Source organism: Microcaecilia unicolor, chromosome 6 (genome assembly GCF_901765095.1).
Source record: "Microcaecilia unicolor chromosome 6, aMicUni1.1, whole genome shotgun sequence".
Classification (NCBI taxonomy): domain Eukaryota; kingdom Metazoa; phylum Chordata; class Amphibia; order Gymnophiona; family Siphonopidae; genus Microcaecilia; species Microcaecilia unicolor.
The window spans coordinates 61,641,470-61,660,426 of NC_044036.1; the positions used below are offsets into that span (position 1 = coordinate 61,641,470).

Consider the following 18,957-nt stretch of genomic DNA (forward strand, 5'->3'; position numbering starts at 1 on the left):
CTTGATGAAGTAAAGAGCTTATCAAATAGAGATTTCACTATTATGGAACAGCCCTCCCCTACCTGCCCTCTCAACACTATTACTACTGATCCTTTACACTCATTAGCTGGCCCACCAAAAAGCTCCTGCATTTTTTGCAAATGTATCCTAAAATATTATTTTGCTGTCCCTCAAAATCTTCAGACAAATCATGAAACTACCATTTTCATAGGTTCACTAGCAGATTCTTTATAGTCAAAAAATGTTCTTTGTTAATACAAGTGAATGTAACACTGAAACTATCTAAATTTGAAACCAGTTTCTCAGACACAACCGGATAATAAGCACAAACACACATATATTTTTGTCTATTTTCACCACCTCATTTATTTTTATATTGTGAACCATCCAGAACCAATGGCTAGTGTGGTATAGAAACTGTGGACATAAATATACTCCTAAACCTTGGGGGAGGGGAGGGAGTGCAACAGTCACCACGTTACCTCTCCGTCAGGTCCTTTCATTTCAGATAATGGATAGTAAAATATCTTATTTTCTTTAGCCAAAAGTTGATATATTTCCCTTTGAAATATTGCCTGCAGCACAGTTAAAAAAAATTCAGCTCCCACCGTACAGCCATTAAAAACTGCAGTGCTCTCTCAAAGACTTCCATTTCAGTCCTTACTGTGCATGAATTTAAAAAGAACAAAATCCCAAAGCATCTTTCACAATTCAGTTTCAAGGATTCATCTTGGACGAAGTGCAGAGCACTGAGAATTATGAACCTGGCATTACCTTACCTGACCAAGCCATTTCTTCAGTAATTCATTTTTAAAATTTACCCTCAACCAGCCACACTTAAATGTAATTAAATAAATATATAACATCATTAAATAGACTGCTTTTTGTTAATGACCATCAGAGTGGTTCACATTATCCCAAATCAGTAAGAGCAAATGAAAAAAAACGCAAATTATTTGACAGGCCAGGTACAGAGTGGTGAGTATAGAGAAGGAGGAAGAAGTCCTACTACAGAGCTGAGTCAGACAAGAATAACAGTTTAAGGTCTAGCAATGACAGGAGAGTGATGTCAGCTGCTAGAAAAAAAAAAAAAGTCCTGAACTCCCAAGGTTATACTGAAGGCTTGACTCAAAAGGTAGGTTTTCCAACTCAGTTCTGAGCAAGGGCGGAAAGGCATACTTGCCTTTAGTTTAGCAACCCATTTATTTATCCCAACTGACTGTACCACGCATCCATTTTTGTTTTGTTCCATTGTTATATTCCTTAACAATACTTTGATTGTCTCGCATAACTCTTCACAATGTAATCCATAACCAAGTTGTAACAAATTGTATTTCCATCATTCATATCGTATTATAAGCCACACTGAGCCCGCAAAAAGGTGGGAAAATGTGGGATACAAATGCAATCTCTATATATAAAAGGCACCACCAACGTTCTAAATGAAGCCTCCAGCCGGAAGTGTGAAGGGGGAGAGATATCCGGTTTCCCGATGAGTGTCTGAACTGCCCTCGCTCTCTCTGTAACACAAACAGTGAAGGAAAACACAGCAAAGCAGGAAATCAAATCGCTCTCTCTGTAACAGTGAAGGACTCAGAGGGGGGAGGGGAGAGAGGGCAGAAGCCCTCACTATCTCTGTAACACAAACACAGCAGGAAACTTAACACTGAAGGACTCGACTCCCAGGGGGGAGGGGACAGACAGCACAGGGGAAGGGAGAGAGGGCAGGGACACACACACTCCCACATGCACACAGAAGAAAACCTTGCTAGCCCCCGTTTCATTTGCATCAGAAACGGGGCTTTTTTACTAGTAAATAAATAAAATCCTGTCCCCGTGTATATATCTGCACTTGGCCCCTCAGCTATATGGTAAGCCGTGTTGTATAAAAGCAATAGCACCATAGAAATGTTATTTGAATGTTCTAATTGTGTGCTTATATTGGATATTCCATCATTATTATGCTTACGTCGTATTATATCTCTGTTATTCGAATTTCAGTGCTGTTAAATATGTATATTTTTGATTTTTTTCTACTACTTATCATTTCTATAGCGCTACAAGGCATACGCAGCGCTGTACACCATACACAAAAAAAGACAGTCCCTGCTCAAAGAGCTTACAATCTAGATAGTCCTATTATTAGGTCTGACAATTTGCTGCTTTCAAGTTTTCCTCTTTCATTCTATGTCTTTATGTGTTCATTTTACTATTGTTATGCCGTTTTCAATTAATGGTTGTGTGCTGTTACCATTAGCACGCAGCCATTTTTAAAAGTTACCACAGGAGCACTTACTGCGCTCCAGTTAGCGCACAGTAATGTAGATGAGCTAACTGATTAGCACACCAACACCCGCTCTTCACTCCTGACGCGCCCCCTCAAAAAACAAATAAGAAAAAGTTTTTAGTGTGCAGGAAGCACATTCACATTTCAAAACTAACGTGATGCTGTAGCGTGGCCCGGGGTAGTCCATTTTTTGCTTCGTTAGGTACTTAAGGCAGATTATTAAAAGGATCCATATAAAAGAAGTTATCTTTTTTCCTTTGGTCGATTGCCATAGCCAAATTTGGCATGAAATAACCATAAACCCAAAAGAAAATCCCCTGGTTAGCATAGCAGCTTTTTTGTAAAACAAAAACAAAAACAAAAACTACAGTATAGAAACATCACAAGAGATGATGCATGAATTACTGTAGCATTTGGACAGTCAAGCTCAGGGGGGCCCTTTTACCGCTGGGTTTGTACTCAGCAAATCAGACCTATTGCCAAGCTCACCCAAAAATCTGACAGTAGTTCCAGGTCTGCCACTCGCCATTTCCAGCGCACGAAAATATTTTCTATTTTTTAGTGCCAATTGGGGGGGGGGGGGGGGAAGTGGGTGTGCAAAGTAAATGGCCGCGCGACAATTTTTAAATTACCACAAAGCCATTTAGTGTTCCTTTTAAAAAAACGTTGCCACTGTTGTAACTACAGACCAGTCATAAGACTTCCAATTTTGACCTCCAAAATCGAACACACGGACCTGCAAAATAACAAGGATAAAGACCAAACAAGCAACAGTCGGCAAAGATTTCACAGATGGGCACCTAATCTAAAAGGTAAAATTATGTATAATCATACCTGATAATTTTCTTTCCATTAATCATAGCTGATCAATCCATAGACTGGTGGGTTGTGTCCATCTACCAGCAGGTGGAGATAGAGAGCAAACTTTTGCCTCCCTATATGTGGTCATGTGCTGCCGGAAACTCCTCAGTATGTCGATATCAAAGCTCCATCCGCAGGACTCAGCACTTAGAGAATTACACCCACGAAGGGACACTCTGCCCAGCTCACCACCGCCGAAACGGGGGAGGGGAATTAACCCAGCTCATCCCCACACAAGTGGGGGAGGGGAATCCGTCCAGCTCATCCCCGCGGAGCGGGGGAGGGACACCACACCCGCCGATGCGGGGGGATCTGGCTTATCCTGCAACCGCAACCGCGGGAGGAGCTGACTGACCCTAACACCGCCGAAGCGGGAGGGGTACAAAGCTGCCCTACAGCCGCACGAAGCGGGAGGGAGTGCCGGCAGAATTTATGTCTCAATCCAGCCCCGTAAAACGGAGGGGAGAGGAATGCAGCAGCTCACTGTAACACAAAGTCGTCTCAACTCTTGAAGAATCCAAGTGAAAGAAGAACTTGAACACGAAGTCCTCCTGAAGTAACTGAAGGCTAAACTTGAACCTAAAATTCAACCAGAATATAAACAGTACAGATATCTGGGAGGGGCTATGGATTGATCAGCTATGATTAATGGAAAGAAAATTATCAGGTATGATTATACATAATTTTACCTTCCATATCATCAAGCTGATCAATCCATAGACTGGTGGGATGTACCGAAGCAGTACTCACCCAGGGCGGGACATAGAAATCCCTGACCTCAACACTGAAGCTCCAAACCGGGCCTCCGCCCGTGCAGCCACAGTCAAACGGTAATGCTTGGAGAATGTATGAGCCGAAGCCCACGTTGCCGCCTTGCATATCTCTTCCAAGGAGACGGATCCGGCCTCTGCCATCGAGGCCGCCTGAGCTCTCGTGGAGTGAGCCTTCAGCTGGATAGGCGGCACCTTCCCCGCGGCCACATAAGCCGCTGCAATGGCTTCCTGGACCCATCTTGCCACTGTAGGCTTAGCAGCCTGCAGACCCTTACGAGGACCTGCAAACAGGACAAACAGATGATCCGATTTCCGGAAATCATTGGTCACTTCCAAGTATCTGATGATGACTCGTCTCACATCCAGATATTCAAGAGCGGAGTACTCCTCTGGTAGTCCTCCCTACGAAAGGAAGGGAGACAGAGCTGCTGATTCACATGGAAGCGAGAAACAATCTTGGGCAGGAAGGAAGGCACTGTGCGAATAGTCACTCCTGCCTCAGTGCACTGCAGAAAAGGCTCTCGACATGAGAGCGCCTGGAGCTCGGAAACTCTTCTGTCTGAAGTGATAGCCACCAAAAAGACTGCTTTCAACGTCAGGTCTTTCAGAGATGCCCTCGACAAGGGTTCCAAAGGCGGCTTCTGCAATGCTCTTAGCACCAGGTTGAGATTCCACGCAGGCACCACTGAGTGCAGAGGAGGGCGCAGGTGATTAACTCCCTTGAGAAAGCGCACCACATCTGGCTGCGAAGCCAGGGAAGCACCCTTCAGGCGGCCCCTGAAACAAGCCAGAGCCGCTACCTGGACTTTAAGGGAACTGAGCGACAGGCCTTTCTCCAGACCTTCTTGCAGGAACGCCAACACTGAAGAAATTGGAGCAGTGAAGGGAGAAAGTGAGCCTGCTTCACACCATGCTGCAAAGATACGCCAAACCCTGGCGTAAGCAGTAGAAGTAGAGCGCTTCCTCGCTCTCAGCATAGTGGCGATGACCTTGTCTGAGAAGCCCTTCTTCCTCAGACGCTGCCGCTCAATAGCCAGGCCGTAAGACCAAAGGGAGAGGGATCCTCCATCACCACGGGACCCTGATGTAACAGGCCCTGCTCCACTGACAGCCGCAGAGGATCGTCGACTGAGAGCCTGAACAAGTCCACATACCAGGGACGTCTGGGCCAATCCGGACCCACCAGGATTACCCTGCCGGGATGCTTTGCCACCCGGTCTAGCACCCTGCCCAACATGGGCCAGGGCGGGAACACATAGAGGAGCTCTTGTGTCGGCCACTGTTGGAGAAGAGCATCTACTCCCAGGGATCGAGGGTCCCGTCCTCTGCTGAAAAAGCGCGGCACTTGGCCATTGGCCGATGACGCCATCAGATCTAGGCTCGGCTGGCCCCAGCGCTTAGTGATGTCCAAGAACGCCTGAGCAGATAGTTGCCACTCTCCGGGCTCCAAGGTATGGCGACTGAGAAAGTCCGCCTTGACATTCATGACTCTGGCAATGTGGGCCGCTGAAAGCTGCTCCAGGTTCGCTTCCGCCCACTGGCAAAGACTCATAGCCTCCTTGGCTAGAGGGGCGCTCTGGTACCTCCCTGGCGGTTGATATAGGCCACAGCCGTGGCATTGTCCGACAGGACCCGTACAGGCTTCAACACGAGTACCGGGATGAACTCCAATAACACCAAGCGAATGGCTCTGAGTTCCAGGAGGTTGATAGACCACTTGCCTCTGCAGGAGACTAGAGCCCCTGCGCTGTCCTTCCCAAGCAGTGGGCTCCCCAGCCCATCAAAGAGGCATCTGTCGTGACGACAATCCACTCCGGGGTCACCAGAGGCAATCCTGCAGACAACTTGTCTGTCTGCGTCCACCAGCTCAGCGCCTTGCGCACTGCTGGGTCCACGGGAAGGCGCACAGCATAATCCTCCGACATCGGAGTCCAGCGCAGCAGCAGAGATAGCTGTAGTGGTCTCATATGAGCCCTGGCCCAGGGCACTACTTCCATCGTGGCCGTCATAGAGCCCAACAGCTGCACGTAGTCCCAAGCCCGAATAGGAGAGGCTACTAGGAACTAGTCCACCTGAGCCTGAAGCTTGACAATCCGATTGTCTGGCAGGAACACTCTGCCCACTTGGGTGTCGAATCGAACTCCCAGATACACCAGGGACTGAGTCGGGCGCAGCTGGCTCTTCTTCCAGTTGATGATCCATCCCAGGGAGCTCAAAAGAGCAACTACCCGGTCCATAGCTTTGCCGCACTCTGCATAAGAGGGGGCTCGGATCAACCAGTCGTCCAGATAAGGATGGACTTGTACTCCTTCCTTTAGCAGGAAGGCCGCTATGACCCCCATTACTTTGGAAAAGGTCCGCGGAGCAGTAGCCAACCCGAAAGGGAGGGCTCTGAACTGGAAGTGTCGTCTCAGGACTGTAAAACGCAGAAAGCGTTGGAGAGGAGGCCAGATGGGAATATGCAGGTACGCTTCCTTGATGTCCAAGGAAGCCAAGAACTCTCCTGCCTTCACTGCCGCTATAACAGAGCGGAGAGTCTCCATGCGAAAGTGCCTCACTTTCCAGGCCCGATTGACCCCATTGAGGTCGATGATAGGCCGGACAGAACCTCCTTTCTTTGGAACCACAAAGTAAATGGAGTAACGTCCCTTGCCAATCTGATTTTTTGGCACCGGAACGACCGCACCCAGGCGGATCAGGTTGTCCAAGGTCTGCTGCACTACCACAGCTTGACCGGAGACTTGCAGGGAGAGAGTACAAACCCGTCTCTTAAGGGTTGGCAGAACTCTAGCTTGTAGCCGTCTCTGATGACTTCCAGCACCCACGCGTCTGAAGTTATAGTGGTCCACTCGCCCAGAAACGAGGACAGCCGTCCTCCAATCTGCACTGGGGCGTGGACCAAGGCCCCGTCATTGGGTACGAGACCCTGGGGGAGGACCGGAGGGAGCACCTCCGGGACGGCGGTCTCTGCGAAAGGAATGCTGCTTGGGGGAGAAATTCCTCTTGAAGGAAGAGGGGGCAGAGGAACCCGACTTGCCCGGGCGGTATGGAGGTATCGGGATGAGTACTAACCCGAGCCCTGACCTCTGGTAATTTCTTGCCCTTAGACGTGCCGAGATCGGTCACGATTTTGTCCAGCTCGACCCCAAAGAGCAGCTTGCCTTAAAAGGCAATCTAGCCAGGCGGGATTTAGAGGCGTGGTCAGCAGACCAATGTTTCAGCCAAAGCCACCGCCGCGCAGAGACTGTCTGAGCCATGCCTCTAGCTGAGGCTCTCCAGACATCATACAGCAAGTCTGCCAAATAGGCTAAGCCCGATTCCAGGGCCGGCCAATCAGCCCTCAAGGAATGATCCGAGGGGGAAGCCCGCTGCACCATAGTCCGGCACGCCCTGGCCACATAGGAGCCGCAAACTGAGGCCTGCAAACTTAAAGCAGCTGCCTCCAAGGACGACCTTAAGGCCGCCTCCAATCTTCTGTCTTGGGCGTCCTTTAGGGCCGTGCCACCTTCCACCGGCAACGCCGTTTTCTTAGTCACCGCAGTGATTAAAGAATCCACGGTAGGCCACAGATAGGCCTCACGTTCACTCACAGCCAAAGGATAGAGGCGGGACATAGCCCTAGCCACTTTAAGGCTCGTTTCCGGGACATCCCATTGAGCCGCAATTAAGGTGTGCATGGCATCATGCACGTGGAAGGTTCTAGGCGGGCGCTTCGTCCCCAGCATAATGGCAGAGCCAACAGGGGCTGAGGGAGAGACGTCCTCCGGAGAGGAAATCTTCAAAGTGTCCATGGCCTGTAACAACAGGTTGGGCAAATCCTCTGGGCTAAAAAGCCGCGCTGCAGAGGGGTCATCCGCTCCATCCGAGCGGGGATCTATCTCCTCCAAGGAATCCGCAAAGGATCGTTGGGAGACCTCAGACACGCTGCCCTCATCTACATCGGAGGAGACAAAAGTCCTCCAAGGCCTGGAAATCAACCCGAGGGCGTTCACCTCTGGGAACCTCAACCTCTTTATCAGAAGAGGGAGCAGGGGCAGCGTTTTGCATGAGGAAAGCCTGATGCAGCAGCAAAACAAACTCGGGGGAGAAACCCCCCAGACTGTGCACTTCCGCAGCCTGGGCAACAGCCCTAGACGCACTCTCAACCGGCGCTCGCAATAGCGGGGGAGAGACATGCTGCGCATCCAAAATGGCGTCCGGCGCGAAACTCCGTGAAGGAGCCGTGCGGGAAGAACGGCGCTTAACTTTAGCCGCTTTGGTGCCATCGCCCAAATTAAGGGCGTTCATGGCATTAATGTCTCCAACCTCAAGGGCGGCCCCGAAGAAGCCGTCCGAGCCGCGTGGCCGGCCAAGATGGCGGAAGCGAGGAGTGGGGGATGGGCGTTTATGGCGGGAAAAAACCGCCACGCCGGAGGAACGACCGGGACATTCATCGGTCACTAAACTATCACCCATCAAGGGCGAATCAGGTTGTAAAACCCCCGCATCCCCTCTAGAAGCGCTCCAGCGATCCGGGGAGCGACCCTTTGCGCCCTCGCCCTCCGACGCCATTGCCACGAGGAGAAGAATCGGGGAACCCCCTGCCCGCTATAAAAAGGTAAAATTACCTGCTTGCCGCTCCGAGCTGTAACGAACTGGTGTCCCAGTGAGTAGCTGCAATGAACGTTTAAAGAAACGTCGAATTAAACGCCTTTAAAGACGTTTAAAAATATTTTTTTTTTTTTTTTTTTTTTAAACGGAGCCAGCGGGAGGGGGGAGAAAAGGAGGGACCTGGCACCACCAGGTTTGCACTTGCTCAAAAGAGCCCTCAACCCCAGGCCTCAACAAAACCTAAGGATTAGGTTTGGAGGCCTAGCCAGAGCTGCTGCTGTGTGTGACCACCACCTGCTGAGATAGAGAACATACTGAGGAGTTGCAGCACATGACCACATATAGGGAGGCAAAAGTTTGCTCTCTATCTCCACCTGCTGGTAGATGGACACAACCCACCAGTCTATGGATTGATCAGCTTGATGATATGGAACAGCATTTTCTTTGGCTGTTCCCCAAAATAAATGCTTGCTGTTAAGCAGCACTTAGGGTTCCAGCAGTAAATGGCTGCATAGCAATTTTTAAAATTACTGCACAGCCATTTAGTGCTACTTTAAAAAAAACAAAACACTTTTACCTGCAGTGGTAAAAGGTGGCCTCAGCACCCGGCAATCCGACCCGCCGACACCACCTTTTACTGCCATTTGATAAAAGGGCCCCTACGTCAGTTAATCAGCATAATACCATGTCCTCTGATTTGCTGCAGCCTTAAGGCAGCAGCAGGCATTATTTATTTATTACATTTGTATCCCACATTTTCCCGCATAGCAGTAGGCTCAATGTGGCTTACAGGTTGCGGAGAGGAAAGTACCAACTCCGGGAATATATACAGAGTGGAGAATAGAGTAACAGCTGCAAATTATAGCTGCAAATTCAAGAAACAATTTCAAACAATGGGAAATCTCTCTTTCCTGATGTGACATTTTAAAATCCTAGTTCTGAAAAACAGTAGTACATATATTTTAAACAGACTGACAAAAATATATTTTCCTCTCATAATCAGTGACCAGTGATTGTATTGATCTCCACAGTACTTTATTATGTGGCACATAAATCTACATAAATCTGTATAAGCAATAACATTTTCAGTAACGTCTTTTTTTTAAGCTTCTTTTAACAAAATACTTTGGGGTCCATTCACCAAAGCTTAGCACATGTTAATGGACATTAGCTTGCGCTAAATGCCACGTGGCCCATAGGTATAAAAGATGTGCAGCATTTAATGCACGCTACTTCCATTAGCATGTGTTAAGCATTAGTAAAAGGGCTCCTTTATTTTTTAGTCCTTTTCCAATTCAGCTGTATCTGTTTTTTTTTTTCTTTTCATGGTTTCTTTTATACTTTTTTCCTCTTTTCTACCTTACTCTATCACTCATCAGGGTGTTTTGTCCCTCTGCCTAACCTACTACTACTTATCATTTCTATACAGGGCCGTGCCGACACGGTAAGCGAGGTAAGCATGGCAGGAGGGCGTCATCCTCTGGGGGGCGCCCCGCCGCACCATGCTTACCTCGCCCTCTTCTCCCCAGATCCTTGTCCTTTTTTTTTTTTGTTTAAATTTACCTCTCCGGTGCATGGCAGCGTAGCGTTAGTGAGGAGGCGGCGCTCCCCCGCCCCGACGTGTCAATCTCTTCCCTTCGCTCGGTTCCGCCTTCTTCTGATGTCAGAAATGACGTCAGAAGAAGGCGGGACACTGAGCGAAGGGAAGAAGACACGTCGGGGAGGGGGAGCGCCGCCTCCTTCTCACTAACGCTACGCTGCCGCGCGCCGGAGAGGTAAATTTAAACAAAAAGGAAAAGGATCTGGGGAGAAGAGGGCGGGTAGTGTAGCGATCGTTTTCGGGGGGGGGGGGGGGGGGGGCGCGCCGGCGGGGCCAATTGCAGGGGGGCGCATGAGACCCTAGGCACGGCCCTGTTTCTATAGCGCTACTAGACGTATGAAGCACTGTACACTTGAACATGAAGAGAGAGTCCCTGCTCGACAGAGCTTACAATCTAATTAGGACAGACAAACAGGACAAACAAGAGATAAGGGAATATTAAAGTGAGGATGATAAAATAAGGGTTCTGAACAAGTGAATAAGGGTTAGGAATTAAAAGCAACATCAAAAAGGTGGTCTTTTAGCTTAGATTTGAAGATGGCCAGAGATGGAGCTTGGCTCAGGAAGCCTATTCCAAGCATATGGTGGAGCAAGATAAAAGGAACAAAGTCTGGAGTTAGCAGTGGAGGAGAAGGGTGCAGATAAGAGAAATTTACCCAGTGAACGGAGTTCCCTGGGAGGAATGTAGGGAGAGATGAGAGTGGAGAGGTACTGAGGAGCTGCAGAGTGAATGCTCTTATAAGTCAATAAGAGGAGTTTGAACTGTATGCGGAAACGGATAGGAAGCCAGTGAAGTGACTTGAGGAGACGGCTAATATGACCATAACAACACTGGCGGAATATAAGTCGTGCAGCAGAACTTTGGGAACTGGGTTTGATTCCCACTGCAGTTTCTTGTGACCCTGGGCAAGTCACTTAACCCTCTATTGCACCAGGTACAAAAAAAAAAACCTTACCCCTGTTTACTAAGCCATGCAGCAATGCCGATACACCCATTCAAAGTGAATAGGCTGTGTCTACTAGGGACAGAGAAAATACCTGCATGTAATAAAAATATAAACTGCTTTGGTTGTACTACAGAAAGGTGGTATATCAAATCCATTATTCTTCCTCTTCTGAAGTCTCTATCAATCTCAATTACCTGCACCTTCCTTCAGGATCAGTGCAAGGGTGGTGGGCCACTCCATGTGAACCTTCACCTTACACCCCCTCTCAATTAATTTTCAGGGCCCTTGCAAAAGGAAATGTGTAGCAGCTCAGTAGTGGTATTTCAGGCAGGGTTGCTGAATTGTGCAAATCCAGGTGTTGCGATCAGAACTGCAGGAAAATCTACCTTTAAATTGCTGCAGGAAAACAGAATGATGGGGGTGGAAGCTGACTGTAATCAAGTAATCTTGTCACCTACCTTTTAACACTACCCTAGATCCTTTGGAATGAGCATAACACATAAGCTCAGGGTCATATTTGCCAAACGTTGCCACTGTTGTAACTTGAGACCAGTCATAAGACTTCCAATTTTGACCTCCAATATCGAACACATAGACCTGCAAAATAACAAGGATAAAGACCAAACAAGCAACAGTCGGCAAAGATTTCACAGATGGGCATCTAATCTAATAACAGCATTTTCTTTGGCTGTTCCCCAAAATAAATGCTTGCTGTTAAGCGGCCTATTAACTGCATTAATGCTAGAAATAGCGGCAATGCCTTAATGTAAACATTAACACATCTTTATGAGAAAAATGTAAATGCAGAGGTTTTCAGCTTCAAGCTATAAAAATTTTAATTGAGCTGCTATGTGTAGAATTATTCAAAGAAGTTATTTTAAATGTAGTATGGCTTGCACCAGAGCAAAACTTCATCACCTCTACAGCATCTGCTTCCTGGGAAGGTGGAGAGTAAATGGCAGGGTGCTGGTGTGTATGCCCCCCTCGATTTTACACTTCCTTACATCTTGTTCCCTTCCTCTTTCTCCCTCTCCCCCCTTATTTCCTCTCATTCACACCTTCTTCCCTTTCTCTCTTTTTTCTCACTTTTCCCTTCATGGACCCCCCCCCCCCCCCTTTTTCTGCTAGCAGAGGCTGGAAACTCCTTAAGCACTTCAGCAGCGATCACACTGCTGCCCCCACCATGTGAGGCAAAAATACTTTTTTTTATTATTATTTGTACCCCGCACTTTCCCACTCCTGGCAGGCTCAATGCGGCTTAGGTACTTATTTGTACCTGGGGCAATGGAGGGTTAAGTGACTTGCCCAGAGTCACAAGGAGCTGCCTGTGCCTGCAGTGGGAATCGAACCCAGTTCCCCAGGACCAAAGTCCACCACTCTAACCACTAGGCCACTCCTCCCATAAACTTTCCTCTAGATCAACCATGGGCAAGGAAAATTTGAAGCAATGCAAAGACATGTTCCATGGGCTTTCTGGGACCTCTGTTTTGATATTGGTACTGAACTTACTTCAGACTGAAGTATTCAAATTTGTCTTGTGTATGGTACAACATCCCAGATGCTTTAAACCATTACATAAATGACAAATTCTCATTACCACAACTTCATTTCTACTGCTTCAGTTCCTCCCTAGATCATCCACACAAACCCTAGTCAACGTTGGCAGATAAAGACCCACACGATTCATCCAGTCTGCCCAACGAGATGTCCAGAGTTGTATCTGGCATTCTGTGTAGGTTCCGCTTCTTCATGATTGAAACACTGGATCATAAACAGGGCAGCTGGCAACTTGCCTTGCATCATATAACTACCCATATGAGTTTGGCAATCTTGCTGCTGTCAACCATAAAAACGTCTTCCTCTCCCCCCACCATTGACTAGTATCATTTATTCACCAATATCAATTTTATGATTCTATCCCTCCCCTCACAGAAATATGCAGCACCTGCAATCATAGCCTATGCACTGAATGTAAGAGAGTATGCATATTTCATCTCTCTCTCCTTGCCAACTACTGAGCTGCCATCAAAGTCCACTCTAGCCTTATCTTGATCCGACTTTGTCAATCATAGGACCCAGACTGTAGAAATCTGCCTGGAACAAACTTGCCAACCTCTGGAACAACTATGCTTCCTCCAGCTATAGAGAAATTAGATCTTACTTGCTAATTTTCTTTCCTTTAGTCCTAAAGGATCCATCCATACTTAAGAACCAGAAACCAAACAAACCAAAACAGTATATAGGAAGGGTGGGATCTGGACTGATCCTTTGGAACTAAAGGAAAGAAAATTAACAGGTAAGATCTAATGTCTCCTTCCCTGTCATCTCCAAAGGATCAGTTCATACTTGTGGGATGCAGAAGAGCAGCCCTAAAGTTGGGAGAGAACATGCTATCCCCTCTATGAGAGCCAACACTTCAAAGAAAGCTTCTGACTTGGCTACCACATCCAGGTGATAATGCTTAGAAAATATACGAGATGTGGACCATATGGACCTATATATTTCATTAACAGAAACTGCATGGGCTTCTGCAAATGAAGTAGAATGAGTCTTGAGATGTAAAGGCATCCTTTTCCCAGCAAGCAAATTAACTAAGAAACGATGTCTTAACCAACGTGCAACAGTTACCTCAAAAGCACAGAAACCTTGCTTGGTCCTTACAGAAGAATGAAAAAAAAGATGATCAGAATGTCTAAAATCAATGATGACCTCCAAATAATGCAAAAGAACCCTTCGAACATCGAGCAGACACGAGTTAGCAAATTCAGAACCATAATCTTTTTTATAAAAGGAAGACAGGTAAAGAGGTTGAGCGACATAAAAGGCAAAGATTACCATAGGAAGGAAAGAAGGCACTGCCGAAATCTAACACCAGCTTCTGAAAAACGAAGAAAGGGACCTCTATAAGATACACTTGGAGCTCTGAAATTTGTCTGGCTGAAGACATAGCAACTAAGAAAACTGTTTTCAGGGTATGATCTTTCAGAGTGGCTTTACGTAGAGATTGAAATGGGTTTTTTTTTTTAATGCTCATAAAATGAGATTAAGGCTCCATTCAGGACAGATACATCTACTTGGAGGAAGGAAAGCTAACTGACACCTTTCAAAAAACGCACAACATCCAGATGTGTTGCCAATGAAGATGGCTGAATACAGCCATGAAAACAAGCAAGAGCTGCTACCTGAATCTTGATAAAATTAAGGGACAGATCCTTTTTCAGGCCTTCCTGAGAGAAGGCTAAAATCTGAGGAAGCAAGCATTAAAAGCGACAATGTATATCTGTGAACATCAAGATTCAAAGGTCCTTCATACTTTAACATATGCTGTGAAAGTGGATATTTTGCCGGCTTGTAAAAGTGTAGTAATCACTTCTTCTGAATAACCCTTCATTCTTAGGCACAACCTTCAAGAGCCAAGCTGTAAGACCAAATGAGGAGGGATCATCCATTGCAATTGGTCCCTGAATCAGAAAGTCCTTGTAACTGGAAAGGTGTAATGGAGAAGCAATATGCAAGTGAATTAGATCTGCAAACCAAGGGTGTCGAGGTCAATCCAGGGCCACAAGGACCACTGTTCCTTGACGTCAAGCAATGTGGAGAATTCTGCCTATCATGGGCAGAAAAACATATAGAAGGTCAATTGTCTGCCATGGCAGCAGAAGAGCATCCAGAGCTTCTGAATTCAGCTCCTTCCAACAACTGAAGAATCTATGTTGGGCATTTCTCTTGGACACCATTAATCTCTGGGACCCCCCAGTGTGATGTGATCAGAAGGAAGACTTAACAAATGTTGCCATTCTCCCATCCCCTTTATCATTTTCGTCGCCCTTCTCTGCACCTTTTCTAATTCCACTATATCTTTTTTTGAGATGCGGCGACCAGAATTGAACACAATATTTGAGGTGCGGTCGCACCAAGGACCGATACAAAGGCACTATAATGTCCTCATTTTTGTTTTCCATTCCATTCCTAATAATACCTAACATTCTATTTGCTTTCTTAGCCACCGCAGCACACCGAACAGTAGGTTTCAACGTATCATCGATGACAACACCTAGATCCCTTTCTTGGTTGGTGACTCCTAGTGTGGAACCTTGCATTATGTAGCTATAATTAGAGTTCCTCTTTCCCACATGCATCACATTGCACTTACTCACATTAAACGTCATCTGCCATTTAGATGCCCAGTCTCGTAAGGTCCTCTTGTAATTTTTCACAATCCTCTCGCAATTTAATAACTTTGAATAACTTTGTGTCATCAGCAAATTTAATTACCTCACTAGTTATTCCCAGTGGCGTAGCAGGGGGGGCTGCCACCCGGGGTGGGGCGGTTCGCAGTTGCACCCCCCCCCCCGGGTGCAGCACGATGATGCCCTCCTCCCCCCCCAACCAGCTCCCGCACCCTCTACCTTTAAAAAGAATATCGGGAGGCGAGGCGAGGCGCAGCGCCTCGTGCCTGCCCTGCACCTAAAAGAAATGTGGACCATTGGGTCTTCTCTTCTCTCGCTCTGTCTGTCCCACCCTTGCGGAAATAGGAAGTTGCGTCAGCGGAGGGCGGGACAGATAGAGCGAGGGAAGAGAAGACCCGACGGTCCACATTTCTTTTAGGTGCAGGGCAGGCACGAGGCGCTGCGCCTCGCCTCCCGATATTCTTTTTAAAGGTAGGGTGCGGGAGCTGGTCGGGGGGGGGGGGGGGGGGGTCGATTCGCCGGGGGGGGGGGAGCTGGCAGGGAGCACCCCCCCTGAGCTGACACCCGGGGCGGACCGCCCCTCCTGCCCCCCTTCCTACGCCACTGGTTATTTCCATCTCTAGGCACAGACCCCTGAAGAACCACACTAACTACCCTTCTCCATTGAGAATACTGACCATTTAACCCTACTCTCTGTTTTCAATCTTTTAACCAGTTTTAAATCCACAATAGGACACTACCTCCTATCCCATGACTCTACAATTTCCTCTGGAGTCTTTCATGAGGTACTTTGTCAAACGCTTTTTGAAAATCCAGATACACAATACCAACTGGCTTACATTTATCGACGTTTGTTCACCCCTTCAAAGAAATGTAATAGATTGGTGAGGCAAGATTTCCCTTCACTAAATCCATGTTGACTTTGTCTCATTAAATTTCATCTGCCATTTGGATGCTTGGTGCCAATTTTTTAGGTGCCATTTATAGAATCTGGCTCTATAACTTTTAATTGACAAACAAAACAGGAAGGAGCCTCTATGTGTGTACAAAGAAAAAATGGAGAAGTAGAGAATATAACAGACAGATTCCACACGGGGAATATCCAGAGAACATAAATTTTTACTAGGCACCAAAGAAAAGACCCAACACGGGGCCATGTTTTGGCAGGAATTTCCACCTGCTTTAGGGGTCAAAGCAGAACTGTATAAAAACATACATGCATAAAATAAACACAAGCAGAAACAATGAACATGGCAGTACAAATAAATATGCAATTAAAAAAAAAACAGATGAACTTTTAAAGAGATGAAATATAAAAATCAATAAAAATAACAAAGGTAAGTAGAATATAATCATTTCCCTTTTGAATATGAATTTTAAGTGACTTACGATTATATTTTACTTACCTTTGTTTTTACTGATTTGTATATTTATTATTTTTTAAAAAGTTCATCTGTTTTTGTTTTTATTGACAGTATTTAGATTTTATATGTCATGTTTAATTGCATATTTATTTGTATTGCCATGTTCATTGTTTCTGCTTGTGTTTATTTTACGCAGGTGGAGGAGTGGCCTAGTGGTTAGGGTGGTGGACTGAGTTAAATTCCCACTTCAGGCACAGGCAGCTCCTTGTGACTCTGGGCAAGTCACTTAACCCTCCATTGCCCCAGGTACAAATAAGTACCTGTATACAATATGTAAGCCGCATTGAGACTGCCATGAGTGGGAAAGCACGGGGTACAAATGTAACAAAAATAAATACAGTTCTGCATTGACCCCTGAAGCAGGCAAGTATTCCTGCCGAAACATGGTCCAGTGTCAGGTCTTTTGTTTGGTGCCTAATAAAGACTTGTGTTCTCTGGATACTGCTTGTGTAGAAGTGTTATCCTCTACTTCTCCACTTTTCCTACAGCCATTAAGACATTTGGGAGCGTAATAATTGGGCTACCGTTATGACAGGTTATTTTATCTCTAACTTGTTCTATTTCAGCATTTTATGTAATGAGATGTAGGGGTCCTTTTGCTAAACTGTGGCAAAAAGTGGCCTTAGCACACCCTTGCATGGGTTTTTCCTGTGCGCTAAAGCATTTTTGCTGCAGTAAAATGGCTGATTTTTCATTTTTTGTATTAATAGCCATACTCTAATGGCTGTCATTAGCTTGTGGCCATTAAAAAAAATTACCATATGAGCACTTACCACCACTTATTTTGTAGGCAGTAAGGGCTCACGCAGTAATCCTGCACTCACCAGTTAGTGTGTGCTAATCTGAATGTACTGTTTAGTGCCAGAATGCCCCTCTTCTCCATCCTAACATACCCACCCCAAATATTAATTTTTAGTATTTGCGTTAATTTGGCAATTACTGCAGGATGCCTGAGCATGGCCCATGGTATGCATTTTAAAAAGTATTAGGCACATGTTAGCTCCTAATGTAGCTTAGGAAAAGAGCTGTCTAGTTACTAATAACTGGGGCTAAGAGTAAAATAACATTTCTTAATAGTAGCCCATGTTGATAACTTCCCACTTTGGCAAATGACTATCCACTTACTCTGCACCTGAACTAGCTTGCTGCATACTCTGTAACTTCATTCAGTTCCTCATATCTTATTCAACTTGCATTTAAATTGCATTAGAACGTAAGAGTAGCCATACTGGGTCAGACCCAATGGTCCATCTAGCCCAGTATCCTGTTTCCAACAGTGGCCAAGCCAGGTCACAAGTACCTGGCAGAAACCCAAATCCCAGGCAAGCAGTTGCTTCCCCATGTCTATCTCAATAGCAGACTATGGACCTTTCCTCCAGGAACTTGTCCAAACCTTTTTTAAGCCCAGATACGCTAACCACTGTTACCATATCCTCCGGCAAAGAGTTCCAAAGGTTAACTATTTGTTGAGTAAAAAAATATTTCCTCCTATTTTGTTTTAAAAGTATTTCCATGTAACTTCCTCGAATGTCCCCTAGTTGTTGTACTTTTGGAATGAGTAAAAAATTGATTTACTTCTACTTGTTCTACACCACTCAGGATTTTGCAGACCTCAATCATATCTTCCCTCATCCGTCTCTTTTCCAGGCTGAAGAGCCCTAACCTCTTTAGCCTTTCTTCATATGAAAGGCTTTCCATCTCCTTTATCATTTTGATCACTCTTCTTTGAACCTTTTCTAATTCCACTGTATCTTTTTTGAGATACGGGAACCAGAACTGAACGCAATACTCAAGGTGCAGACGCACCATGGAGCAATACAAAGGCATTATAGTATTTTTGGTCTTATTCACCATCCCTTTCCTAATAATTCCTAGCATTCTGTTTGCTTTTTTGGCCGCCACCGCACACTGAGCAGAAGATTTCAGCGTATTCTCTACAACACCCGGATCTTCTTGACTGCTGACCCCCCAAGTTGGACCCTAACATCAGGTAACTATGATTCGGATTATTCTTTCCAATGTGCATGACCTTGCATTTGTCCACATTAAATTTTATCTGTCATTTGGATGCCCAGTCTTCCAATTTCCTAAGGTCTTCCTGCAATATTTCACAGTCCGCACGTGTTTTAACAACCTTCAATAGCTTTGTATCATCTGCAAATTTAATCACCTCACTCGTTGTTCCGCTTTCTGTATCATTTATAAATATGTTAAATATCACCGATCCCAATACAGATCCTTGTGGCGCTCCACTGTTCACCCTCCTCCATGGACAGAAATGTGCA

General features: G+C 46.1%; 1 protein-coding gene across 1 annotated transcript in view; it reads right to left on the minus strand.

The window, feature by feature from the left end:
* The window catches only part of CTBS (chitobiase), a 34,766-nt gene that overhangs the window by 13,385 nt on the left and 2,424 nt on the right, over positions 1-18,957 (minus strand). Inside the window, exon 2 of the mRNA XM_030205783.1 lies at positions 11,517-11,655. Coding sequence (XP_030061643.1) covers positions 11,517-11,655 — 139 coding nt within the window. The remainder of the gene's footprint in view (positions 1-11,516; positions 11,656-18,957) is intronic.